The following is a 27,665-nucleotide window of genomic DNA, read 5'->3' as shown; positions in this document are numbered from 1 at the left end:
CGCGGGCTCTCTATGGTCCCGCCCGCCCGCCGGCTAGAGAGGCCGGGGCGGCGCGCGGGCGGCGCGCGATGACCGCCGGGAGCGGGGCGGACGCTCGCGCCCCTCCTCTCCCCGCCTGTGCGCTACCCCGCGCTCGGGCTCCGGAGCCGTCATGGGCGCCGCCGCGTGGGCACCGTCGCCCCTGCTGCTGCGTGTGTCTCTCCTGATTCTGATTCTGCCGCTCCCGGGGCTGCTCGCGGGCTCCTGGGACCCGGCCGGTTACCTGCTCTACTGCCCATGCATGGGTAAGGCCTCCCGAGCCCTCTGCTCAAATAGGGAAACTGAGGCCCAGAGAGGAGAAGGCCCTCTTCTGAGGCACTCAGAGATACCTTGACATGTCCAGGACAGAAACCCAGCGCAGGGCATGGCCTGCTCCTCGCCTCCCTGCCCCAGTTGCAGTGGCCCTGAGGGACCTCTGTGTCCAGCCTTCCAATGTGGCAGATGAGGAAACTGAAGCCGGAAGAGGTGATGTGTCTTGTGCAAGGTCTAAGCCATCCCAGAGTTCAGTAAATGGAGTTTGCTGGGGCAGGACTTGATATGACTGACTCAACGTTGGCTCTGGACGATTTTTTCACCAACCAATAGTATTTATAGGACCCTTACTCTGTGTCCAGCCCTGTTTTCTGCTCTGGGGATACAGCAGTGATAAGCTAGAAAACGCCGTGCCCCTGTAGAACCTTCATTTTAGCGGGGGAAAGACAGACAATAAAAGATACACATAAAAAATAAGTAACTATGTGGAGTATCATAGAAGAGGATGAACACCGTGGGAAAATAAAATAGAGAAGAGCAAGGGGGAATCTAAAAGCTGGCTGAAGGGTGCAGTTTAAATGGGGTGGTGGATCGTCATCGTAGAAGTCATTTCTTTTTCAGACCCTGCAGATCTTGATGATTTGGCTCTCTGCGCATCATTACCACCACTCCGTTCTCCCCAGGTCCTCCAGCTGCAGCCACTCTTTATTCCCTCTCTGTTTTTCACACGTAATCAGGTCCTGAAGCCTGTGCTATTCCCTCTGCCTGGAACACCTTCCCCTTCACTCTGCCAGATCAACTCCTTCCCATTCTTAGGTCGCATCTTAAATGTCACCAGAAAGGGCTTCGCTGACCTCAATGCAAATAATCTCCACTTTATTGTCTATCAATCACCAAACTTTTCCTGTCTTGAAATCATCAGAATGTGTCACTGTATACTTGTTTACATGTTTAATGTCTCTGTAGCTGGACTGTGATTGCCTCGAAGGCAGAGACCTTATCCTTCTTGCTCAATCCCATATTCCAGTACCAAGCAGAGAGCCTGGCACATTGTGGCGTCTCTCTATTTGTGGAATGAATGAATGGATGTCATGCTAGGGACAAGGAAAAGAATCAGATAGGGTCCTCACCCCAGGCCCCCAAGGTATTTACAGGCTGAAGACACAGCCAGTACAAAGGCCAGGAAGTGAGAAAGGACATTTGAGGAAAAGTGAAGAACCGGAAATAACTCCAGTCTGAGGTGGGAGGCAGAGGAGGGGATTCAGGATAGCAGAGGATTGGTGAAAGGATTCCAGTGAATGAGGCACTGGAGTTGCCCCTTTCACGCACAAGTGAGTGGAGATAGAGGTGGAAAGGCAATCCTGGATGAGAGAACCCCAGGAGCAAAGGCATGGGGTGAGGATGGAAAGTGTAGAGCATGTTTGGGAACACCAAGGCACCTGGAAGGTCTGAGGCAGAGGGGTAGGACCTAAGGGCCTTGATTGTCAGACCCAGGAGTCCACACCTGGATCCTATGCTGCCAGCTCCCCTGGCTCTCCTTGGTGTCCCGGTCCTCCTCACCCCTGGCTCTGTGTCCTTTCTGGACCCTGCATGCCCCATGCCCTCCATGCCCCAGGCCTCACCTCAACCACCATATACCATCCAGGGCGCTTCGGGAACCAGGCCGATCACTTCTTGGGCTCCCTGGCTTTTGCAAAGCTGTTGAACCGCACCTTGGCTGTACCCCCTTGGATTGAGTACCAGCATCACAAGCCTCCCTTCACCAATGTGAGTACCTCCCACTGACCTTAGCCCTTGTCCATCTTACCCCAATCCTGCTTACCTCCTCCTGACCCCAAGTCCTTCTCTGGGCTTTACCTCCCGCTCCTCTGAGCCTGCCCTGCTCCCCACCCAGAACTGTCTTCCCTGGCTACCTGGCTAACACTTATCCAGTGCCTTCGGTCTGCCAGGCACTGTCCTGAGCACTGCAGGAGGACTAGCTCTTTTCTCCCTCGTTACATGCCTATGAGGAAACAGGTTCCCAGAGGTTAGGTAACTTGCCCAAAGTCACACGGCTTATAAGTAGTGTAGAGCTGGAACTCAAGCTCATGTCCGTCTGACTCCAGAGCCTGTGATAGGAACTTAAAGCTCCATTTCCACCCCTGATTGGTCCCACCCTCTGGGCATCCCATTAGTCAAAGGGTGATGGATGCTAGTGTCAGTCTGAAGGAGAAACTGAGGCACAGGTTAGTTAATAATGTGTCCAAGGCCATAAACCCAGGCGGTCTGGCTCCAGAGCTGCCTCACCCCGTCACAGTGATACTCAACACCCTCTAATTCCTTGCTTTTTATTTGTGTCTTCCACTGATCCTGTGTCTGTCTTTGTTCACACTGTGTCCCCCAGAGGCCTGGCAGTAGGAATTGAATTAATCTGATGAACTGACTTTAAAAGTTTTTAATAAACTTTAAAAAACGATATTTAGTATGTACAAAACACTGTATTTCATTCTTACAGCTTTTTCTCTGCATAGGTTTTATTTATTTTTATTTTTTTCTTTTGCATGCCTATATTTAGAGAGGTTTTTATCAGAAGTTAAAAGCCAGAGTACCTGAGATCATAGTTTGGCTTTGCCACTTACTGGCTGTGTAGACTGGACAGAGTACTTACTTGATCTCTTTGTGCTCAGTTTCCTCATCCTTAAAAGAGGCTGATAGTAATTGTGGCCACCTCCCATAATGAGTGAGTGATTGTAGCATGCCTTGAACATTGTATGCCTCTCTCTTAGAATCAACTAAGTTCATAGGGGCGCCTGGGTGGCTCAGTCAGTTAAGCGCCCAACTTCGGCTCAGGTCATGATCGCGCGGTTTGTGAGTTCGAGTCCCGCGTCGGGCTCTGCACTGACAGCTGAAAACCTGGAGCCTGCTTCAGATTCTGTGTCTCCCTTTCTCTCTGCCCCTCCCCCGCTTGTGCTCTGTCTCTCAAAAATGAATAAATGTAAAAAAAATTAAAAAAGAATCAACTAAGTTCATCAACGCAAAGTGTTTAGGACATAGGAAGTCCTCAGTAACTGGGAGCCACTGATGTGCTGATTTTTTGCACTCAGTGTTATAGTTTAGACATTGTCTGTTCATCTCACTCTGGCTTGTTTTCTTTCTCTGGCTTTGTCTTCTCAGCCAAAAATCTTTCCGAGTCTCTACTTCTTGCTTTTTTTGGGTTACTCAACCCGTCCAATTACTCTCCTCTTCCCCACTGGGGCTGTTCTCACAGAGGTCACCAGGGACCTCAGAATTGCCAAATCTATGTGTCATTTCTCAGTCTTTCCCTCAGCTATTCTCCTGGTGACACCTGGTCCTGTGAGCCTTTCTCCTTCCTGAATATCCCTACTCTCCTGTCTTCTAAGACACAGCCTATTCCTGCTTTAGCCCTGACCTCTCAGCATTTTCCTCTTTGTGTTGTATTGGAGGCTTTTCTCTCTCCACTCACTGTTTAAATATTAGTGTGTCTCCTCCTCCTGTTTGGGTATTAGCTCTGTGACCTCAGTTGAGTTATCTGGATTCTGTCTGCCTGGGTTTCTTCATAAGTACATTGGAGATAGTTATATTCCTACCTCTTAGAATTAGATGAGCAAGTCCATGAAATGTGATGAGCATACTAAGTCAGCACTCAATAAATATTAGTTGCTGTTATTACCATCATTTGCTTTGTTGTAAATTTCTGTTAAATCTTGTGGCTTTCACTGTTTTCCACGTACCTCCCAACTTACCTGAGGCCCAGACCCTCCTCTGATCACAAGCCTGTGTTTCTAATTCCTAAGCCCTTGAGTCTATTTGGATGTCCCACAGATACCTCAAATTCACAAAGCCAGCACTGAACTTGGCATCTTTCCCTGACAAACCTGTGTCACCTCCTATATTCCCAGCCTTAGTTTATGTTACCTCCATTCACCTGGATACCATGCCAGGAATCTAGAAGTCATCCTGAATACCTCCTTCTACCCGCTGCTTCATCTTCCTTTACCTCTCCTAACCTGTCCATGCCTTCCATCTTCACCTGGACTTATGCTCAAAAATATATGTTGAATGAGTACTTGAACAAATAAAGGGATCGTTGCAGTAGCCTCCTGATTCCTCTTCCTTCTCTAATCTTACCATCTATATGTCCTCTCCTCTGCCACTAGAGTGATCTAAGAGGCAAATCTCCTATTATTTCTGTTTAAAATCCTTCAGCAAGACCTAGTTGCTAATGGTTAAGTGCCCCAAAGTCTGTTGGAATGCCAATGGCTTGTGAAGGAAGGGTGCAGTGGTTAAATCAGCTTGGGAAGTTATATTCTCAATACCCCAGCCTCCCAAACTGGAGATTCAAACTACGTATTACCATACTGCAAAGTCCTGTAGTAAAGAAATCAGCTTAACACAGTGTTTCCCAGGTCTGTGTAACTCTGGAGCCTTTTGATTGCAGAACTCTTTATTCTCCTGAACTAGTGGAACATGCTTGGGAACCCTGAGCTATAGGGTAAAGTCTACATTTTTATTCCATGGTGTTCTAAAAAACTTTTTTAAATCCAGAAAAATACAGAGGTTAATACAGTCACCATCCATGTACTTACCACTAGAAGTGATCGTTGTTAACATTTTCTTCTTTGCTTCATGTTTCTTTTTTTTTTTTTTAATAAAAGAAATAAAGTATTATTACAGATGAAGTTGTTAAAAGATAAAGCCTCACGTGGCTCCGGAGGCTAGTCCCGCTCCCCTCCCAGTCCCAGAGGCAACCACTGTCATGGATATAGTGTCTTCAGTGTGACTCCTTCCAAGGTCTTTCTTGTACTTCTGCTGCGGCACTGAGCATCCTTACACCCATCTCCTGGTGCAAAGTGGGAGAGCTTCTCTAGGGAAAATACATAGAGGTGCAAGGAGCATTTTAAATTCTAGTAGATGCTGCAAAATTGCATTCTAAAGTGGTTGTTCCAAAACGTATACTTTGACTACCAGCCAGGTACAGCAGTCCCTGTTTCCCCACATCCTTTCCAAAAACTAAAGTTAAGTTTTTAGGTCCTGGGTGGCTCAGTCAGTTGAGCGTCTGACTATTGATTTCGGTTCAGGTTTCACGGTTCAGAATATTGAGCCCCACGTTGGGCTCTGAGCTGATAACATGGAGCCTGCTGGGAATTCTCTCTCTCTCAAATAAATAAACGTGAAAAAAATTTTTTAATAAAGCTTTTTAAAAATGTTTATTTATTTATTTTTGAGAGAGAGAGAGCACAAGCTGGGGAGGGGCAAAGAGAGAGGGAGACACAGAATCCAAAGCAGGCTCTAGGCTCTGAGCAAATTATTGTATTTGCCCAGAGCCCCACACGGGGCTCAAACTCACAAACCGTGAGACCTGAGCTGAAGTCGGATGGTTAACCAACTTAGCCACTCAGGAGCCCCTAAAGTTAAGCTTTTAAATCTTTGCTGGTCTAATGAGTGAGAAGTGCTCTCGTAATTGCAATTTGTTTTTTTCTAATTACTAGTGAGTTTGTATATCTTTTGAGTGTATTGGCTATTTGGGTTTTCTTTGCTGTGTAAGTTGTTCACTCCTCTCCTTTGCTCACATTTTCTCTTACGGCCTATGTCTTTTTTCATCTAGATCAGCAAGCATTTTTGAACACAAGGGGTGTTACTATTTCTTTGTTAGTTTGCAGATAAATTCTCCCAGCCTGTTTCCGTTCTAAGTTTGGTGTCCTTTCCTAAAAGTTTTTCATTGGCTCACAGTCTGAGTTATCTGGGTCTTGGATGCATGCTTTTATTAAATGTCTTTCAAAGAGCCACTAGGATACTGAAGAGGGACCTCTGCCTCTCCTTTTCCACCTTTTCCTGTAGCTCCATGTGTCTTACCAGAAGTACTTCAAGCTGGAGCCCCTCCAGGCCTACCATCGGGTCATCAGCCTGGAGGACTTTATGGAGAAGCTGGCACCCACTCATTGGCCCCCTGAGAGGCGAGTGGCATACTGCTTTGAGGTGGCAGCCCAGCGAAGCCCTGATAAGAAGACGTGCCCCATGAAGGTGGGTCTGGGGGACCCTTTATGCCTGTTCCATGTCCTCTAGGCCCCTGAGACGCTGTGATGGCAATATGTGGGGGATGGCACTAGAAGGGCTTAGAGTAGAAAGATGGAGATTTAAGTCCCATTTGTGACATTTGTCAGCAGTGTCACTTTGGGCAGAGTACCTTGATTCCCTTGAGACTTTATTTTACCAGCAAAATAAAGACACCAATCCCTGCTCTGTCTCACTCATAAATGTCATGAGGGTCAGGTGTAAGAGTGCTTGTAAACTGTGAAGTGCCACATCAGTAATAATAACTAATACCCATATGGCACTTACTACGTGCCAGGTACCATGCTTAGAGCTTTACACATGTTAACCCAGTTACTCCTCAAACTGCTCCACTAGGGAAGTACTATTAATATCCCCATTTTATAGATGGGACATGAGCGTAACACAAAGAGGTTTGGTATTTTCCCCAGGGTTACATTAGCAAATAAGTGGTGGAGCTGGGATTCAACCCCAGGTGATTTGGCTCCATTGTCCACCCTCTTAACTTGTATACTTGCCTGCCTTTCAGTGGGTAAATAAGAAGCTGTCATATTTTATCAGGAGAAATTTATAATTTTCTGGCACTTTGGGAATAAGACAATCCCCAGTATGTCTGTAGGTGCTTATGCTAAAGTCTGGGGAGGGTGGTTGGAGGAGCCACAAAACTTGAGAAAGGAAGACTTGGCTTACAGCCCCAGCACTGGCCTCACCTTGGGCAAGTGTTTTACCCTGTCTGGACCCTGCAAGTATTTCCATCTTGAAAATACAGGCATTGAGGGGCACCCGGGTGGCTCAGTCAGTTGAGCTTGATTTCAGCTCAGGACATGATCTCACACATGGTTCATGAGAGTGAGCCCCATATCTGGCTGTGCTCTGACAGCCTGGAGGCTGCTTGGGATTCTCTCTCCCTTTCTTTCTGCGCCACCTTCTCTCTTCCTCTCTCTTAAAATAAATTTAAAAAGCATTTAAAAAGAAAAGAAGAAGGGCGTTGTATTAGCTGGTCTTAAAAGTCTCTGGAAGCTCTAGTCCAAGATCCAAGGCCCAAATCCAAGGTTCACTCCCTCCCCACTTACCCCACCAATGCTGCAGCTTCAGTGGGATATGGCACGTAAAGGAGGAAAGAGTCCTTTAGACACTGGTGAACATTTCCTGCTGAAAACCAGATTGGAGGCCCAGCTGCTCTCCTCAGGTCTCCAGCCCAGGCTTTACAAAGTGGCATTCCTATTGGGCCATCCCATGAGGTGTTTCAACCTGTGTCCAGTCCACCAGAGTTCCCCCACCCACAATTCCTTGGCCCCATCCCCAAAGGGCTTTCCCTCCTCAGTAAGCCTTTGATCACTCTCTTTCTGCAGGAAGGAAATCCCTTTGGTCCATTTTGGGATCAGTTTCATGTGAGTTTCAACAAGTCCGAGCTTTTTGCAGGCATTTCCTTCAGCGCCTCCTACAAAGACCAGTGGATCCAGAGGTACTTGGAGGGGGCAGTGTTGCTGGGTTTAAGGGAGGGGCCTGGGGCCCATGAGCATTCAGCACCTTCCTGACCCTCTTCCCCTCCACCACACCCTGATGTATGAGACCAAAGGTGCAGCCGTTCTATCTGTTGAACTTGGGATCCTGTGTGATCTGTTCCCATCTCAACGCCTGACACGGTGGGACGTTGACCTGCCACAAGGTTGAGCAAGAGTTTATCGGCCGATAAAGGATGTCATAAAAAGATTATTGTGCAGTCACATGGGTCCCGATTTCCTCCTCTAGGCGTGAGAATCATTCCCCTCTTAACCTTCCTCCTCACAAGGTGAAAATTGGAAGCAGCGTCTAGAGAAAAGCAGCTTCAGGTGCAGACTGAGAGATGATGTCATCCAGATAATAATTGGATGTGCTTTATTAATTGTGCTACAGTAGGCCCTATTAAAAAAAAAATAGGTTAGCAGGGCACAGGCACAGGCTGTGAAATATTTATAGAGCGTCTGTCATGTATGAGACATAGTGCTCAAAAGCCAGAGGTGATATATAAAAATGAAGAAGACCCAGCCTCAGCCCTCAGGGAGCCACAGGCTGGTTACAATGATGATAACTATCAGAGTGCGCTTGCCTTGATGCTAGAGCATGGCAGGAATGAACGTGGGCTTGAAAGTCACGTTGGGAGCTGTGAGGGACATAGGAATTCACACAGGGTCACAGCACTTGGCATTCAGTAGACCAAGGACAGACTGATGTAGAGAAAGGAGTCACGCTCATGGTAAGTCAGACCTGGGCTCTGATTCACCCCTGCCTCTTTCTCAGGCGACCCTGAGCAGCCTCTCCAGCTGTCTGGCCTGAATGGAAGGAGCACTATGGTATCTGCTTCCTAGAGCTTAGAACGCATGGCACATAGTAGGGGGCCAACCAATGTTAGCTGTTACTGTTGTTATTCACATGCTTTATTTCATACAAGCCTTTGAGAAACTTCATGAGGTGGGTGTTATGATCAATTTCCATTTGACAGGTAAGGAAACAGCTCAGTGAGGTAAAATAACTTGCCCAGGGTAACTGAATTGGTGAGAGGGCAGCTGCAGTCCAAATGTAATTCTTTAATAGATGAGAAAGCTGGGGTGCCGGGGTGGCTCAGTCGGTTAAGCGGCTAACTTCGGCTCAGGTTATGATCTCGCGGTCCATGAGTTCGAGCCCCGCGTCGGGCTCTGTGCTGACAGCTCAGAGCCTGGAGCCTGTTTCAGATTCTGTGTCTCCCTCTCTCTGACCCTCCCCTGTTCATGCTCTGTCTCTCCCTGTCTCAAAAATAAATAAAACGTTAAAAAAAATTTGAAAAAAATAGATGAGAAAGCTACTGTTTATTTAGTGCCTACTGTGTACCGAACACTGTTCCAAGTTTTCCTTTCACTACCTAAGTCTTCTAAGGTTACTTACTCGATACTTCCACAAGTCTGTATGACAGGCATTATTGTCTTCTGTGCTTTACACTTAAGGAGATTGAAGCAGAAAGGAGTGAAATCATGTGTCCAAGGTCACACAGCTTGAAGTGGCAAAGCTAGGATTTGAACCCAGGCAGTCTAATTCCAGAGCACCCGTTCTTAATCACTATGGAGAAAACAGCTGTGCCTGGAACAGGTGCCAATTCCCATTTGGGACTTCCGAGCTAATTAAGGAGCTACTGAGGACACTTGGTCATGGCAGGTTCCACTCCTCCCTCATGGTTGGTCTAGGACATTCCCATTTGATCACCTACTTGGTTCTTCCTATTCAGTTCTGAGTGACCTGGAGCTATTGCCAAAAGGTAGATCTGCCCTCCAAGGGTGGAGATTTTTCTCCTATTGACAAAGTGCCAGGAAAAAAATATGTGACACCAGCTCCAAAAGTAGTTCCAAAAGCAAATTCCAGAAAACCAGAAATATCACACAAGCCTGGTTGGAAGAGAAGATACAGTGCTGCATGGATGCATCAGTCAGGGAGTGTTGCTAAAACACTTGCTCAGTGCCTCACCATCTTGTTTGAGTTCACTGAGTTGTAGGAATTGCATGATGGCTTGGGAAAGCTTGGGCTTTACAGCCAGACTTCCCTCCCCTCCCCTCCCCTCCCCTCCCCTCCCCCTCCCCTCCCCCTTATTTAAGAAGCACCTGCTGGGTGTCACGTACTGGTCTGGACACTGGGGATACTGGCAAGAATAAGACAGATAAGGTCCCTGCCCTGATGGAGCTGAGTCTAATGGGAGAGACAGTGAATAAGCCTTTACAGAAGATAATTCCAGAAAACAAAGTACTATGAAAGACACAAACAGATGTTGTGTGTGAGACCTTGTCTCAGTCAGCTCAGGCTGCTATAACAAAATAGCACAGACTAGGGGTTTAAACAGCAGGTGTTTATTTCTCGTGGTTCTGGAGGCTGGGAAGTCTGAGACAGGATGCCAGTATTGGGTTCTTGCATTAGGTTCTGGTGATCTCCCTGGCTTACTGCCTTTCTGCTGTGTCCTCACATGTTACAGTGAGAACAGGCTCACTTATAAGGCGCTAATCTCATTATGGGGGCTCTACCCTTGTGACCTCAACTAAACTTAATTGCTTCCCAAATGCCCTACTTCCTAATATTATCACCTTGAGGGTTGGGACCTCAACAATGGATTTGGGGGGACACAAGCATTCAGTCCATGAGAGACCTGAAGAAAAAGACCCATCCGTGGAAAAAGCTGGAGGGAAAGGTAGTTCTTCATGGTGGGGACACGGAGAGCAGAGGCTTTGAGGCAGGAACAAGCTTAGTATGATCAAGGGACAGACAGAAGACCAGTGTGGCTGGTGTGGAGTGAGTGAGGAGGAGAATGGGAGACTGTACCGTTGTCTTTTGCTGCATAATAAACCATTCCAAAACTTAGTGGCTCAACAGCAGTGTATTATTATTTTCCCAGAGTTCTGTGGGTTGACTGGATTCAGCAAGGCAGTTCTTGTGTTCTTTGATTTTCCATGTTCTTTATAGAATCCCAACTGTACAAAGTTTCAATTCATGTTAAACATCAAATTTCTTGGTGTAAGTATCCTTTAGAATACCCACCACAGATTTGGTGGGAGATTTTTTTAAATTTTTTTAATAAAGAAGAAAATTAAATTTACTCCTAATCCACCACCCTGTCAAAAAACTCTTTGCATTTTGATGTATGTACTTCCATTCTCCAGTGCTTTTTTTAAATGTCTTTTTAATTTTTATTTTTGAGAGAGAGAGAGAGAGGGAGAGCACGTTGCATGAGCGGGGGAGGGGCAGAGAGAGAGAGGGAGACCGAGAATCCCAAGCAGGCTCCGTGCTGTCAGCACAGAGCTCGAACTCATGAACCAAAGATCATGACCTGAGCCAAAGTCGGATGCTTAACCGACTGAACCCCCCAGGCACCCCTCCAGATACTTTTATACAAATCTACTTACCTATACAGATTAACTTAAAACGAAATTACTGCATATAGTTTGTAATTGAGTATTGTTTATCATTTCTCAAGAGTAATTAATATCAGTATTTACTAGGTTAGTAAATATTGCTGGCAGGATTAGTTCTAAACATAAAAATGGGAGATTTCAAAAAATGGTTAGCATGGTGTATATATGTGTATTTGTGCCACTGGAGTGTGTGTGTTATTTATTCATTTACCATTGTAACCACTTTTTTAAGTGTACAATTCAGTAGCATAAGCACAGTGAATTGTGTGACCACCACCACCGTCCATCTCCAGAACTTTCTCATCACCCCAGACAGAACCTCTGTATCCATTAAACACTACTCCCCATTCTTCCACACCTCTGCCCATCCCTCTATTCAATTTTTCTGTCTTTGAATTTGCCTGTTCTAGGTCTCGTATAAGTGGAATTATATGATATTTGTCTTTTCATGCCTGGCTTATATCACTTGGTATAAGGTCTTCGAGTCTCGTCTGCGCTGTAGTATATATAAAAATTTTAGTCCTTTTAAGGCTAAATAGTTCATTGTATGTACAGACCACATTTTGCTTATCCATTCATCTATTGATGGACACTTGGGTTAGCTGGGCATGTCTTGCTTTTTGGTCAGCTTTCAGCTGGGGCTGGAGTCTGAAAGCTCAGCTGGACTGCGCGTCCACAAGGGCTCACTCATGGCTAGTAAGCAGGTAATACTGGCTGTCACCTGGGAGCTCGACTGGGGTAGTGGATTGGTGTGAGTACACTTGACCTCTCCATGTGACTTGGACTTGTGACAGCATATCAGCCAGGTTGCTGAGGATGCATCCAAGGGAATGAGTGTTCCAAGAGGTGGGAAGTAGAAGCTGCTGGCCCCCAAAGCCTGGGCCTGGTGACCGGGACAGTGTCACTTCTGCTCCATGCTGTTGGGAGGAGACATAGAGCCCACCCAGTGAAAGGCGATTTGAAGAATTGATCTGCCACACACAAGGAGATTGGAGAAGCGGGCAGGGGTCAGACTGTGCTGGGCTTTGTAGGCCCTGCTGATGCGGTCTGATAAGAAGCCTGAGTGCTTTGTAGGGGTGAGCTGGCGAGTATACATATTTTAAACATTTTCTAAAATAGCGGACACTTGCTCGCTGTAGAAAGTTGTCCTCTGGGCCCGCGGGTATGAGTATAGGGAGAACGGCGTTGGAAAAGGTCAGGCTCTTCCCTGGCTTACTGTATGAGTAGGCAGATTACTTCCCTTCTCTGGCCAGTGTTCTAACTGTAAAATGAAGGAGGGGAGCAAGATCAGTGGCTTCCATACTGTTCCTCAGAATTCTTAAGAAGTGCCTGTAGTCCCACAAGGCTGGCAGTGCAGAGCCTGCTTGGATGGGCTCTGGTCCCCTCCCCCACTGCCTTTAACCAGTAATTCTCTTGTGTAACAACTGACAGTTTGGATGGCCACAGATCTAAGTGTATCAGGCATAATTTAAGCTACATGTTACAGAAAATCCCAAATAACAGCAGATTAACAAGATAGAAATATATTCTTTCTTTTTTAATGTTTTATTTATTTTTTATTTTTTTAATGTTTATTTTTGAGAGAGAGAGAGAGGGAGAGAGGGAGAGGGCAAGCAGGGGAGGGCAAAGAGAGGGCAGGGGAACAGAGAATCCAAAGCAAGCTCTGTGCTGACAGCAGAGAGCCTAAGGTGGGACTCAAACTTATGAAGCATGAGATCATGACCTGAGCTGAAGTCGGAAGCTGAACCGACTGAGCCACCCAGGCACCCCAGAAATGTATTGTTTTCTTAAGTAAGAGAAGCACTAGGGTATGCAACCCATGGCTGGAAGGCAGCTCCCGTCTCTGCCCAGCCATCCCAGTACTGACTTTTATCCTCAGTGTCCCCTCACAGGGCTGTTGAAGCTCCAGCCATTACATCCTTGCCCCAGGCAGCTGGAAGGAAAAAAGGGCAGAAGGGGGCCACAGCCTCACCTTTTTAAGGAACCTTTCTAGAAGTCCCATACAACCCTTCTTGAATCTCATTGCCTAGTTCTTAGACACATGGCCTATACCTAGCTGCAAGAAGGACAGAAATCTTATTTGGGGCTCCCATATGTCCAGCTAAAAATCGGGTTCTAGGAGAAGGGATAAGAGGTATTTCTTCCCCACTAGGTGATTTCTGAGAATCCTTCTAGCTCTGCTGCTTCTGAGTCTGAATCCCCTGGTGGAGGTTTAATTCAACAGACATTTATTGCACGTCTGCTGTTGGAAGACTGTGGCCCATCATGCTGAACCATTCTCATGGCATGAAGGTAACCAGTATTTGGAGCTCTTAGGAAATTCTATCACCATCACCACCATCGTCGGTATATTGCATGAAACCCACTGCAACTTTTTAGAAATTCGACTTTATGTTTTAGAGATTTGGCCACATTGATTGTGTTAGCTTCTCTTGAAATTTTCCATTTTGCACGAATAAACACAACAGCTGTGGTGGGCACGCCCCTTTCTTCACACCCAACGCAAACACCTCCCAGCTCTCCAAGACCAGTTGCCACTCCCAAGCCACAGCTCCTACAGGAGGGCTCCCTGTCCCACTTCTTCTCTGCTGCCTTCTGCACACTTATGTGCTCGACAGCCGTCTTCCCTGCTCTCACGTCAGCCCTTATTCTTCCAGGCTGCAGCCTTCCTGAGAGGCCCTAAAGAGGTGACATGTAATTGGCAGGTCGGAGACTTGAAGGATGAGGAGCCAGCCAGGCAAAGAGCGGGAGAGAAAGATAGTCCTTCAAGATAGGAACATTAAGAGCAAGGCCCTGCCTTGTGCGGGGCGTCCCTGCATCCTCTGTACTCAGCATGGTGTTCATCCACTGTCCCACAGATGTATCTGGGCACATAAGTGGATGCTGTGCATACAGAAACCCTGGCTTGGTGGGGGAATCTCAGTAGAGTAGGGTAGGGGTTGGGGGGGGGGGGGAGAAGAACCCCAGACGTTTACTGCACCCAGCAACAAGAGCATATGCCTTGTTCAACTGGACAGTGACCAGGCTAAGGGCCTGATCTAGGGCACTCGGGCATATGGAGGTAGTCAATCTTTCTTTCCAAACAAGATCCCTAACGCTCCCTTGCTTTCCAAACAACACTTTCCTCTCTCATTGGGAGTAAATAAACACATCATTCTCGGCCTCTTGGTGCTTTGACTGGTCAGAGCTGATGTCCCAGTGGTGCAACCATGTGCCAGTCCAGTTCTAAGGAGAGGGGAGGGACATTCCAAATCTAGAAATCACGAAGGGTCAACTGCAGGTTCTCTCCAAGAGGGCAGAGTGAGCACAGATCCTGATTTATCCTAGTGTTCTAGCCTCCCTGGGAGATCACAAACTCTGGCTTTCCTTTTAAAATCTTTTGAGGTGACATCTAAAAGGAGTTTGGCTGAGGGCCTGGCAGTGGTAGGTGTTCAGCTCATACTCACTTCTTTTTCCTCTGACCCCTGACAGCCTGGCCTGGTCTTTCTGGTAAGACCCTTGAATTCTTCCCATCCACTCATTCATTCATTCTGAAGGTATTGATTGTACCCCCTGTGTTAGGGGTTGGTGATCAGAAACAAGACCCAGACCTGGCCTTTGAGGGGCTTGTTGATGGCCCTGGGGGACTGAGAGAGAGGTGCATAGTTAACACAGGTTCTGGGGACACCTTGGTGGCTCATTTGGTTAAGCATCTGGCTCTTGGTTTTGACTCAGGTCATGATCTCACGGTTTGTGAGTCAAACCCCGCGTCAGGCTCCATGCTGACAACTCATCATGTGCTTGGGATTCTCTCTCTCCCTCTCTCTTTGCCCCTCCCCAGCTCGCTTGCTCGTGCTCTCTCTCTCAAAATAAACTTAAAAAAAAAAAAAAAAAGGACAAGCCCTACATCAAGCCATCAGTGCAGAGCCCACTTCAGATCCTCTGACCCCCTCTCTTTCTGTCCCTCCCCCACTCACACACACTTGCTCTCTCTCTCTCTCTCTCTCTGTCTCTCTGTCTCTCTTTCCCTCAAAAATACACACACACACACACACACACACACACACACACACACACACACACAAAACCCACACAGGTTCTGGAGCAGACTGCCCAGACTCAAATCCCAGCTTCACCAATTCCTAGCTGTGTGACCTTGGGCCTGTTACTTAACCTTTCTGTGCCTCAATTTCCTCATCTGTAAAAAGAATAATGATAGTGCTTACTTCACAGGGCTCTTGTGAGAATCAAATGAGTTCATACACGTAAAACAATTAGAACATTGCCTGTTGCATAATAAGGCTCGATAAATGATTCACATGCACATATGTATAAAATTATTATTATAACAAAGAGCCAGGATGTCAGCAAACACTTGATTGTTGCTTTCTTGGCATAGGCCCTGGACCAGAGTGTGTGGGACTCACGGTGAGCATGACTGCCCAGGCTCCTACCCTCGTGGGCTGACGTGAGAGCAGGGAAGACGGCTGTCGAGCACATCAGTGTGCAGAAGGCAGCAGAGCAGTGGGACAGGGAGCCCTCCTGTAGGAGCTGAGGCTTGGGAGTGGCGACTGGTCTTGGAGGGTTGGGAGGTGTTTGCAGAACGAGGTGTTTGGGTTGGGTGTGAAGAAAGGGGCGTGCCCACCACAGCTTTTGTGTTTATTCGTGCAAAATGGAAAATTTCAAGAGAAGCTACACGATCAACGTGGCCAAATCTCTAAAACATAAAGTCGAATTTCTAAAAAGTTGTGGTGGGTTTCGCGCAATATGACAATAATGATGGCAATAGAATTTCCTAAGAGCTTTGTATATGCCGAGTATTGTTCTAAATGCTTTGCTTATATTAATCCATTTAATCTGCTCAAGAGCACGGTGACTTAGGAGCTATTATTAACCCTATTATACAGATAAGGGAACTGATGTACAGAATGGTTAAGTCACTTGCCTAAGTTAGTAGGTGGCATAGTCAACATTAGAACAAGGCTGTCTGGCTCGGCAGCCTGTGCCTTTACGATTACACTGTGTAAAAAGCACACAAAATAATACCTTTTTGTACAAATAGTAAAAGTGTAGTCATGCACAAAACCACAATATCTTCTGGGAAGAGGAAGTAAAGGAGGGAAAGAGATGACAGGAGAGACCTTTTATTTTGGTCTTTCTTTTTTAAAAAAACCTGAAACAGAGCAAAGTATTAACATCTGCTAATTTGGGTGGTGGGTATGTGGGTTGTAAAATTATTCTCTGTATTTTCCTGTATGCTTTGAAATACCTAATTTTTCATTGAGACTTTTATGGAGGTAATTATAGAGTCACACATCGTAAGAAATAATACAAAGACAAGAAAACAACAACAAAAAGAAAGACCGCAAAGAGGTCCCAGATCTCGTCCACCCAGTTTCCCCCAAAGCTGGCGTTTTGCAAAACTGTAGTGTGTCACAGCCAGGATGATGACATTGACACAGCCCACCCACTGTATCCGGATTTTCCTAGTTTTACTTGTACTCGCTTCTGTATGTTCATGTTTGTAGGTTTGTGCGTATGTTTAGGTCTATTCAATTTTACACAAATTTTACACATAGGTAAGTTTGTGTGTCCACCATCACAGTCAGAACACCTGAACGATTCTAACTTCCCAAGGATTCTCTGTGGTCAGTTTATAACCGCATCCGTGTCCCTAAACACGCACGCATGCACGCACGCCCACATGTGCACGCACACCCTGGCCCCTAGCAACTACTAATCTCTTCTCCACTTCTGTTCTCTATTTTGTCATTTCAAAATGTTATGTAAATGCAGTCACACAGTATGTAAGATTGAGGGCTTGGCTTTTCTCACGCTGCATAATTGCCTTGAGATCCATCCCAAATTGTTGCCTGTCTCAGTGGTTTGTTCCTTGATATCTCCGGGTCGTATCTCATGGTGGGATATCCCACAGTTTATTTAACCTTTCACTTGTTGGATGTTCGAGTTGTTTCCAGTTTGGGGCTAATAGGAGTAAAGCTGCTGTGAACATTCATGTACTGGTCCGTGTGTGAATATAGGTTTTCGTTTCTTCGGGATAAATGCCCAAGAATACAATTGCTGGGGGATATGGTAATTCATGTCTGTCTGTCTGTTTATTTGTTTAATGTTCATTTATTTTTGAGACAGAAACAGAACATGAGTGGGGGAGGGGCAGAGACAGAGGGAGACCCAGAATGCGAAGCAGACTCCAGGCTCCGAGCTGTCAGCACAGAGCCCCACGCGGGGCCCGAACCCACAAACCGTGAGATCATGACCTGAGCCGAAGTTGGCCGCTCAACCAACTGAGCCACCCAGGCACCCCGCATGTCTGGTTTTATAAGAAACTGCCAGACTGTTTTCCAGAGTGGCTGTGCCTATTTCATAATTTTAAGAAAAGGTTTTTGGCTGACAGAGGAAAGGCAGTCCAGGTCGAGGCAAGAAACATACAGAGATCTGGAGCCAGAAAGTGCATTCAGGCTTGTGGAACCAGCAGGATGTGTCGTGTTGCTAGGACAGACTCTGGGGTTAGCTGAAGAGGGAAAACAGGTTTGCTCTTCATTCAGTCAACAGACAGTTACTGGGCTCTTCCATGTGCCAGACACTGTCCAGCACACGGAAGCACCGCCTTCAGCAGCCTGTGTCTAGCAGAGAAGACAAGGTGAAATAATTACAAGGTCCATAGTTGACAAGGGTGAAGGAGAACCTTCGGGAGGGTGTGACGAGGGCATCTGCAGACATCAGGTGCTTTCCATGAAGGTAGGGACGTGCCTGTCTCGTTCTCCCCCTGGGCCCTAGCACATAGTAGGCAGTCAGCAAATATGTGTGAAATGTTGAGCGGATGCTCTCACGCAGTGTACCCACTCCCTGTGAGCATGTCCTGTCCACGGCCCTCTGTAAGCAGCTGTGTGTCCCAGTCCCGCCGTGTGGGTAAAAGGGCAGAGGCGAGGCCCAGACACCCCACCCCGCAGTGAATTACCACACCACAGATTGGAAGCCAGCGTGACATACAAAAGGTTGGAATGTTCTACTGTAAATTTTTAATTGTTAAACAAGCAAAGAGGGTTGTAAATTCCGTGCGACGGGACAGTATTACATATTGTGCCTGTTGTCGCCGCCACGGTTTCTTATCAGCCCGTTGGGGTTTCACAGCCTCTCGTGCTTCTTGCATGTTAGAGGGGCCCCTCCGCAGGGTCTCTGGGGCATGGTGCGACACCATCCTCTTTCCTGTGGAGGTGGCGGCCAGCTCTGTGCGTCCTCCATCTGACTTCCCCTCATTCCGTCTCATGTCTAGATTTTCTCCAAAGGAACATCCAGTGCTCGCCCTCCCAGGGGCGCCGGCCCAGTTCCCCGTCCTGGAGGAGCACAGGCCACTCCAAAAGTACGTGGTATGGTCGGACGAGATGGTGAAGACGGCAGAGGCCCACATCCGCGCCCATCTCATCCGGCCCTACGTGGGCATTCACCTGCGCATTGGCTCTGACTGGGTAATTTCTCCCTTCCTCCCATGGCTGGCTTGACGTGTCCCTTACTAGGGCCCATGCCTGTGGGCGTTGAACACTGAACCCACTGCACCGAGTCCCAGCCAGGGCAAAGAGGTCTCATTCAGCCAAGTCTGTGGTACTGTATTCCATGATCCTGCCATAGACACATCAGAAATGTGGCTCCAGAGTGCTTACTTGCCAACCCTCATTTTGACAATTGCCATTTTTGTCCTTACTTTGCAGATGGAAAAAGAAACATCAAGGTAGACTCCAAGTCAGGCAGTAAGCCAGAGAGAGACCCGCAGCTCAGGAGTCCTCTGGTCCAGCTCAGCGTTTAGCCAGTAGACTCTGTTGAAAAACAAGCTCTGGAGATTGGGTGGGGCCCCCAAGAAATGAAGATGTCATCCTCCAAATTCGGAGGCTGCTTAAATATGCAGAAACCTCATCAGATTATCTTCTGTGTGGAAATAACAGAGCAACGTAGACAGTCTCCTTAATTTACACAAGAAGATATATGTGTGTATGTATATTAGAAATGCTCATTGTGGAAGACTTGAAAAATACTGACGAGTATAGAAATTAGATCAAAATTCACTCAGAGTCCATTGAGGAAGTACAGGTGACCCTTGAACAACTTGGGTTTGAACTGCTCAGGGGCACTGAAATGCTGATTTTGTACAGTGCAGTGCTGTACCTGTGTTTTCCTTACGACTTTCTTGGTAACTTTTTCTTGTTTCTAGCTTCCTTTGTTATAATACAGTACACGGTATGTATAACATACAAAATATGTGTTCATTGACTATGTTATCAGTAAGGCTTTTGGTCTACAATAGACCATTAGTAGTTATGTTTTGGGGAAGTCAAAAATTATATGCAGGTTTTTGACAAAAATTATAAGCACGGGGTCGGGGATAGTGTCCCTAACCCCTGTGTTGTTCAAGGGTCAACTGTAGTCACACGCGTATGCCCTTGACTCCCTTCCCGCCCTCCTTCCACAAAGAAAAGGAGCCAGGCTCGGAGTATCTTGGCCCAAAATATCTTGTGAATGGTTTCAGCCAAACCTTTAAGAAACAGTTTCTGTCCATATGTGCTTAGAACATAAAAAGATATAAGATGCCATTTTTTATAAAGCTAGCATAGCACTAAAGCAAACTCAGATAAGGTCAATTCAGAAGAGTAGATAGTGCCCATTGTCACAAACACAGATGCCCAAATTCTAAGTAGAATATTAGCAAGTAAACTCCAATAACATATTAAAGAGCATATAACACAAGTAAACTTCATCCCAGGAATGTAATTCACCGTATTAGCACCCAAAGAGGAGAAATCACATAATCATCTCAATAGAGGCCAAGAAAGTATTTGATGAAAGTCGACACTCATTCATGATTTAAAAAAAAAGAAAAGCAAGGAAAAGAAAAACTTCTTAACTAACCGGGAAAGAAGGGACCCACCTTAACTTGATAAAGGCTATCTCTCCGAAACCCACAGCAAACATGTACTTCATGGGAGCTATCAGAAGTGTTCCCACTGAAGTCAGAAATCAGATAAGGCTGCCCATTATCACCACCACGGCTCAGAATTCTACTGGAGTTCCCAGATAATATAGTAGAACTAAGAAAAAAATATTTTGTAAAAAGCCAGTACGCCACTACACGGCAGTAACCGCTGTTACCGTTTTGATGCGTTTCCCTCTTCCCTCGGTGCTTTTTTAAAAAACACAATGCAGCTTCTGTACAGCCTTTCTCCACTTAGTGGCTCCTGCCCCTGGGGTCCCGGGCCGTTTGCAGCCTTTAACCCTGTCCCCCTTGAACACTGCAGAAAAACGCCTGCGCCATGCTGAAGGACGGAACCGCAGGCTCCCACTTCATGGCCTCCCCGCAGTGTGTGGGCTACAGCCGCAGCACGGCGGCCCCTCTCACCGTGACCATGTGCCTCCCTGACCTGAAGGAGATCAGACGGGCCGTGAAGCTCTGGGTGGAAGCGCTGAACGCCCGGTCGGTCTACATTGCCACGGATTCTGAGAGTTATGTGCCCGAGATCCAAGAACTCTTCAAAGGGAAGGTGTGTGTGGGCCCGGTGGGGGTGCGGTGGGAAGGGAATCAAAGAAAGCTCCAGGGTGGCCCCACGGCTCCCTCTACGTGCTTTATGTCCTTCTGACACTTAGGCATTTCCGCTCCGGTTCCTATCTTTCCTTCAAACCCTGGCCCAAACACCTTGGCCCATTCTCTCCAGTTTCCCCTGCATTCTTGTAGCTAATGTGTCCCTACTGGAGCTGTCACAGTATTTTATCACAGCTGCTCTCGAGGCACTGTCTAGTCTGTGTGAGACTAGAAACACGTCCCACTTCTTCCCAAACGTTGTGGCTTCTTGAAGGCGGGATCAGAGGCTGACTCACCGTTCTGTTCCTCAGCTTGTAGAGGCCTTGCCGTCACCATTGTCTAGGTCAGTGCTTAACACAGTAGACACTCGGTGACTGTTGAATAAGGGCTTAAAGAGTGGGCCCTTGGGAGAAATCCAGTGTAACAGATTAAGAGCTGGACTCTGGAGCCAGAGAACTTGGGTGCTACCCATTGTGCAGTCTTGCACAAGTTACTTTAGTTCTCTGTACTTCTTTCGTTTTCTGTAAAATGGGACTGAGAGTAGTCCTGTTTCATAGGGTGATTGTGAAGATCAGATATGAAGAAAATAAAACCATTCCAGTGCAAAACAAGTGCTCAATAAAGTTAGCCATCACTGATAGTAGGAGTAGGTGGTTGATGAATAAAGGGAATGCTCTTTTGTACTTCGTAAATGCTTAAGGAAGTGGCGAATAGTAAATATTCAGTGTGTGACTAAAGAGTGGGATGTGCTTGGTGCTCTATCAGTGGAGGGTAGGTAAGAAATATCAATAAAGTGACTGAATTAATACCAAGAATTCAATAAGATTTTGTGGAATGAATGAAAGCCCTAAACACCTGCACAGACCTTAAAAAGTTTGCTTTCTAACAGTGGGAACCCTTGGCTTTATGTGAGGGGCTCCCTTCTCTCTTTTAGCCCAGACACCAGCAGGAAGCCCTGACTTGAAAAGAAGGTGCCAAGTCAGCGCATCCTGGCCTGCCTCCCTCCCACCCGCTTTTTAGAAGACCATCAGAGCTGGGAGACCTTGGGGCTCCTCCAGCTCAGCCCCTGCATGTTATAGCTGAGGAAACCAAAGTCCCAAGAAGGGATAGAATTTACCCAGGAGGTCTCAAAGCTAATGATAGTGGGTATGACACGGAGCGGGTAAGTTTCAGGGCGTGGGTGGAATTATTCGGGGGATTTTGGCCATGATTATACTAGTATTATTTCTCTGCTACCATCCAAATAGCAAGATGATGATTTTTGTTAGATCAGAAATCTCTGTGTGACAGCAAAGCACTTTCAGCCCCAGCTCTGCCCACACCCCCACTTCTGTACTAAGTTGAAGCATTTGGAGAGTCCCTGGGAGTTTTTTCGTGAGTTTTTAGAGTTGATATATTTGTTACACGTTAAGTCTCTTGCCATTTTCTATTTCCGGTTCATGTGCCACTGTTGTCGTCCTTGCCTACTCCTCAACCCCTCTGTCCATGGGGTCAGAGCCCACCCTTGCTCCTCCGTTAGGCTGGGCCACTGCTGAGCTGAGGATGCTGATAAATAAGATGTAGTCTTGCCCTCCAAGACTCCCAGTCTAGACTCAGGAAAAGAGGCTTTGCACAGAACTCTAATATATGCTGCAAGAGAGGTCCGGGAGCTTGAGGAGAGGCAGGGGCTCATTCATTCCTGTGTCCAGTCAACAGATATTTATTGAGACAGGCCCTAGCCAGCAGTGACAAGAAGACCACCACAGCCTGGCCCCATCAAGTGCAGGAGGCTGATCTTAATCAGAGTGAAAACTACAAGCTGAGATGTGTGCTCCAAAGTAAAGGAATGTGGTTCTGTGAGAGTATAGAGCAGAGGACCCTGGCCTAGACCAGGGTCTGCAGAGGTGAGACTGGAGCTGCAGAGTGAGGGTCAGGTAAGAAGCAGACAAAAAGATGAATGCCTCAAGCAGAGGGAGAGTGCATGCAAAGGTCCTGAGGCAGGAAGGGCCTGGTGGATAGTGGCTAGAGCTCAAGGGATGATGGGGGAAGGTATGAGAGGTGGAGAGGTGGCTTGGACAGGGCCTTGTAGGCCACATTCAAGATTTTTCATCTTCATCTGAAGAGAAGTAGGGCACAATTTAAGAGTGTTCAACTTGCAGTGGAGGGAGGGACAGAGAAAAAGTTTTTCCAGCTGCTCTGTGGTAAACACACAGAAGCAGTGAGGGGACCCACGAGGAAGTAAGAGATTGTGGTGGCTGGGCCCCTGGAGTGATGGTCCACCAAGAGAAGGGGTCACTTTTGGGGAGTATCTCGGGGACAAATTGAACAAGACTTTGGGGCTCAGAGGCATCTAGGCAGCAGAACAGGATGGGTGGAGCCCTATGTGATCAGATCACAGTTTGATGGGGAGAGCCACACCTGCTGGCCTAGGGCTTCATGAGAATGGTGGAACTCGAGCTGAGCCTTGAACTAGAATAGGAAAAAGACACTCCAGGCAGAGGGAACCACACCAGTGAAGGAACCACACTAGAGGGTGAATGATGCTGTATTTGGAGCTGAGGCTGGCAGTGGGGGAAGGGTGTGCCATGTGGGGGTGTGCTGAGACAGCATCTGGGCAACACTGCCAGCGGAATGCCCGACCCCATGTCTGAATCCTCTGTGCACCTCCTTTTGTGTCTGGCACTTCTGTGCAGGGGAAGAAAGCTGGGGGTATGGCTGCAGGCCTTGGCCAGACTGGCCACCTTTGCCTGCAGCCACCCTGGTGAAAACGTTCTGCCCTCCCTCCTGCAGGTGAAGGTGGTGAGCCTGAAGCCCGAAGTGGCCCAGATCGACCTGTACATCCTTGGCCAAGCTGACCACTTTATTGGCAACTGTGTCTCCTCCTTCACCGCCTTCGTGAAGCGGGAACGGGACCTCCAAGGGAGGCCGTCCTCTTTCTTTGGCATGGACAAGCCCCCTCAGCTGCGGGATGAGTTCTGATCCTGGCTGGAGCATGTCACCAGTCTAAGCTGGTCACACTTGCCAGGCCTGACAGCCAGCGGTGCTCCCAGGACCGATTCCCAAGGATGCAAGCTCTTCCCCCTCGCCAGAGACAGGAAAGCACCAGGGACTTCTGGAGGAGGAGGACTCCATCTCCCGGGGCACAGGGCTTTCAGGCTCCCGAGCCAGAGCGTCTCCAGTCCCTGTGTGCCTCTGCTGTTTCTCCTGGGGATTTCTCACACTGGCAAAGCAGTCTGACCTCCATCTTTTGGTCTGCCCTGCTCTGAGCAGCCTAGGGGGCTGAACTCTTCTCAGTATTTTTTTATATAAAGAGAGACAGAGGTTCTTATAGTTTTGATATGAGGTCATGACTACCCTAGAACTCTCCCTCATTTTTAAAAATCAGTGAAGTTCATTACCGTAGGTATCTAAAGTGACCTTGAATGAGGATGAGGCCAGGGGTGGAGCGGTTGTATTGACCCCTTTTCCAGCTGACCCCCAAAGTAGCCCTTAGACTGGGCCAGAGCCAACCCCACTGCCTGGCCAGAGCCATCATCTACCCCTCTTCCGAGCCCATTTCCATGCTCACTGGGGCATGAGCACTTGTCTCATTATAAACACTATGCAAGTAGAAGTTAGGAATCATGATGCTGTGCACTGCTCTGCTTCAGACACGGAGTGCTGCCCACACAGCACGTTCCAAGTAAGGAGCACCTGCCATCGAACGAGACCATCATGCTATTGCTCTCAGAGTCTCCTGGTGCTTGGTGACCTGCCACAAACCTGGCTCCATCGAGATCTTGGAGCGTATCACCAGGGACCAGCAGTGGATGGCCTGGCGGCATCCTTCCGAAGGCTGCCCTCTCCTCCTTCATCTGTGTCCTAAGGGGCCTGGTTGTAGAATTTTGCCATTAAGTTGCTATCCAAAACCTGTCCCTGCAGCCTCCTGCCTGTGGCTGGAGCTCTGAGGCCATATTCTCACAAGGGAGCGTTTGCTAAGCCTCTGACCAGGTAGGAGATACCCCTGACCCAGAAGCCATCAGATTCCCAATCTGCCCTTTCCTGTCCGATAAAATCTCTGCCAACCCCATGAGGCTTAAAGTATTACATTGTGCGGTTTTTTTTTGTTGTTGTTGTTATTGTTGTTTGTGGGTTTTTTGTTGTTTTTTGTTTTTTGGGGTTTTTTTGACTTTCAGATGCTACAGTTGTGATAATCCATGACTCCTAAGATTCTGTGATGTTTTGGCCTTGTGGTTCTAAAATTCATGTCTAACACCTGCTGGTGTCTTCCCTGCCATGTGCCTTCCCTTGGCCTTCAATCCTGGGAAGGTGGAGGAGAGTCTAATGAGAGCTAAGCCCAGAGCTCTGTGCAGGGCTTCTCCCTTAAATTACCTTTGGGAAGAAACATTTTCTTTGTCAAGGCCAGAGGTTGCAGAGCAATAAGGATTTCAAACACCAAAGGTGGCCTTTGCTGCTTGGAGCTGCTGCCCGACTTGAAGCAGAGAAACTAGAGAAAGGGCTTGGGAAATGTGAGATGTTCTAAATCCTGGGTGGACCCTGAGAGATGGCTTGTCTGTTCAGACTTGCTCACAAGCTTCACTCACGGGTGCAGGGGCCTGTGCACGCCTGCCTCTGTGGGGTCGCTGGGGAGGGGCGGCTCACTTCTGGTTTTGTGTGCTGAATTTGTTCGCTGTTCACAGCCTCACACTAGGCACACGCTTTAGAGTCTGGGGCTCTGATGGGCCATCCAGATCACTTTGATTAGCATCGGCAGTGGTAACAACTCGTGTTTCTGGCGAGAAGATGCCAGCGTTGTAGTCAGATTCAGTTGTGTTCCACAGGCAGGCACTCTATTCCTCTTTGACCCAGTTGCCTCACCTATAAAAATGGTGATAAAAAACCGACGGGGTTGTTGAAAGCCTCAAATCAGATAAAGCATGTATAAGAGGACGTTGTAAACTAGAAAGAACCAAAGGCGCATATATGGCTGCTGATTAATTTGGTGGCCTGTTGTCGCACACCTACTCTGTGCCAACACTGTGCTTGTCAAGTGCTTTATGGGAATTTAGCCCCCACTCCAGCCCTGGGCGTAGGAACTGTTAATATCCTTCTCTTGCTGCACAGGGAAAAACTAACACTCAAAAAAATTCTCATAATTTTCTCGAGGCCACATAGCTGGTGGTGTTAAGCCAGGATCTGACCTCCCAAAGCAATTACCATTAGCCCCACACCCCCCCATTACTGCTGCCAGTTCACAGGATGTACTTTACGCAGTGGGGGGGGGGGGGGGGTGGAGCGGGGTTCAGATGGGAGAATGATCAGCCACTTTAGTTCCCACTGGGCTCCTGCTATGGGTCTGTTACTGCCAGGAGGTTTTGGGGAAGGAGAAATCACCCAAAAACAAAGCCCACACGAGGCTTGTAGTTCTTTCGGTATTTATTCCCACATTCTTTCATTCGAGTCACCAACTATGTGCCAGGCTGTGTGTTAGGTACTAGAGATTCAGCAGAGAATCAGACATAAAGTCTGTTCTTAAGGTATTTGCATTGTAGTAAGTACACGACCCAATGAAGACATGTACTGGGGGAGGTACTGACCAACTGCTATGAAGAAAAATAAAGGGTCTGAGGTGTTCACAGAGGGAGCAGTGCTGTTCTGGATGAGGAGTTCAGGTAAAGCCTCTCCCAAGAGCTGCCAGAAAGAAGGAAGGGGCCACTCATTCAGATATCTGGAGGCAGCACATTCCAGGCAAAGGAAACAGCAGGTGCAAAGGTCCTGAAGCTGGAATGACTGAGTGAAGAGTGGCAAGGAGCTTGCATGTTTGGAATGGCAGGACTGAGGCAGGGAACGGAGCAGTAGATCAGAGCAGGCAAGGTCCTATATCCTGGAAGCCAGTGGTAAACTCCAAACTTTTATTTGGAGAGATGGGGAGCTTTTGCAGGGTTCTGAACAGAGAAGGATCAAGATCTGCTTATAGTTTGAGGGACCCTTCTAGCTGAATGTGGAATAAAGGTGGGAGGGTGGAAGCATGGAGACCAATGCAGGGCTGGTGCTGGGATACAAGCCAGGTGGTGGGGCTCAGGCAAGGACCATTGCATTGAAGGTGATGGGAAGTGGGCAGATACTGGATATATGAATTATTTTTAAATTTCAAGCTTTTTTATTTTTTTAAGGTTTTATTTTTAAGTCATCTCTACCCCCAATGCGGGGCTCAAACTTACAGCCCTGAGATCAAAAGTCACACACTCTACTGACTGAGCCAGCCAGGTGCCCCATTAAATTTCAATCTTTTTTAAAGATAGGAGTCTTTGTATATTTTAATAATGCAATGTATACAATTTCATGTGTTGTTTTTCACTTAATAATATATCACATTTTCCATGTTGGTACACATCCTGAATAAACGTTTTTAATGGCAAGATTCTATTGAGGGGCGTCCCATAGTTTAATGTCCTATTAGGAGAACTTAGTATGTTCCCAATTTTTCACTATTATTATTTGAATAATATTTTTATTTACTTTTTTTTCCTGTAATACGTTCATGAAGATAAATTCCCAGAAGTGGATTTTATTTTTATTTTTTCATTTTTTTAAGTTTATTTATTTATTTTGAGACAGGGCGCGTGAGTGGGGGAAGGAGCAGAGAGAGAGAGAGAACCCCAAGCAGGCTCTGCACCATCAGCACACAGCCTGATGCGGGGCTCCAACTCACGAACCATGAGATCATAACCCAAGCCAAAGTCAAGAGTCAGATGCTTAACTGACTGAGCCCACCCGGGTGCCCCGCAGAAATGAATTTTAGATCAAATACCTAAAGGTAAAAATTTTTATTATGGAAAACCTTAAATCTACATAAAAATTGTGAGTAATGAACTCCCAGATCAGCGATTCTC

At 47.2% G+C, this 27,665-nt stretch overlaps 1 protein-coding gene across 2 annotated transcripts; it reads left to right on the top strand.

The window, feature by feature from the left end:
* Nucleotides 1–38: 38 nt before the first annotated feature.
* On the top strand, nucleotides 39–27,193 carry POFUT1 (protein O-fucosyltransferase 1). Of its 2 annotated transcripts, XR_002082517.2 has the most exons (8): nucleotides 39–284; nucleotides 1,937–2,058; nucleotides 6,130–6,312; nucleotides 7,695–7,807; nucleotides 18,523–18,715; nucleotides 20,534–20,776; nucleotides 21,749–21,976; nucleotides 23,584–23,699. XR_002082517.2 is itself a non-coding variant. In XM_019458825.2 (7 exons), exons 1-7 carry the CDS (start codon nucleotides 152–154, stop codon nucleotides 23,770–23,772), a joined length of 1,176 nt encoding a protein of 391 aa, XP_019314370.1. In that variant the 5' UTR covers nucleotides 39–151; the 3' UTR covers nucleotides 23,773–27,193. The 2 variants fall into 2 exon arrangements, 1 of the variants encoding a protein (XP_019314370.1); XM_019458825.2 differs by lacking the exon at nucleotides 21,749–21,976 and having other exon boundaries at nucleotides 23,584–27,193.
* The last annotated feature ends 472 nt before the right edge of the window (nucleotides 27,194–27,665 follow it).

Source organism: Panthera pardus, unplaced genomic scaffold (assembly GCF_024362965.1).
Source record: "Panthera pardus isolate Hobbes unplaced genomic scaffold, ASM2436296v1 HiC_scaffold_25, whole genome shotgun sequence".
Taxonomy (NCBI): domain Eukaryota; kingdom Metazoa; phylum Chordata; class Mammalia; order Carnivora; family Felidae; genus Panthera; species Panthera pardus.
This window is presented reverse-complemented; position numbering and strand designations above follow the sequence as displayed.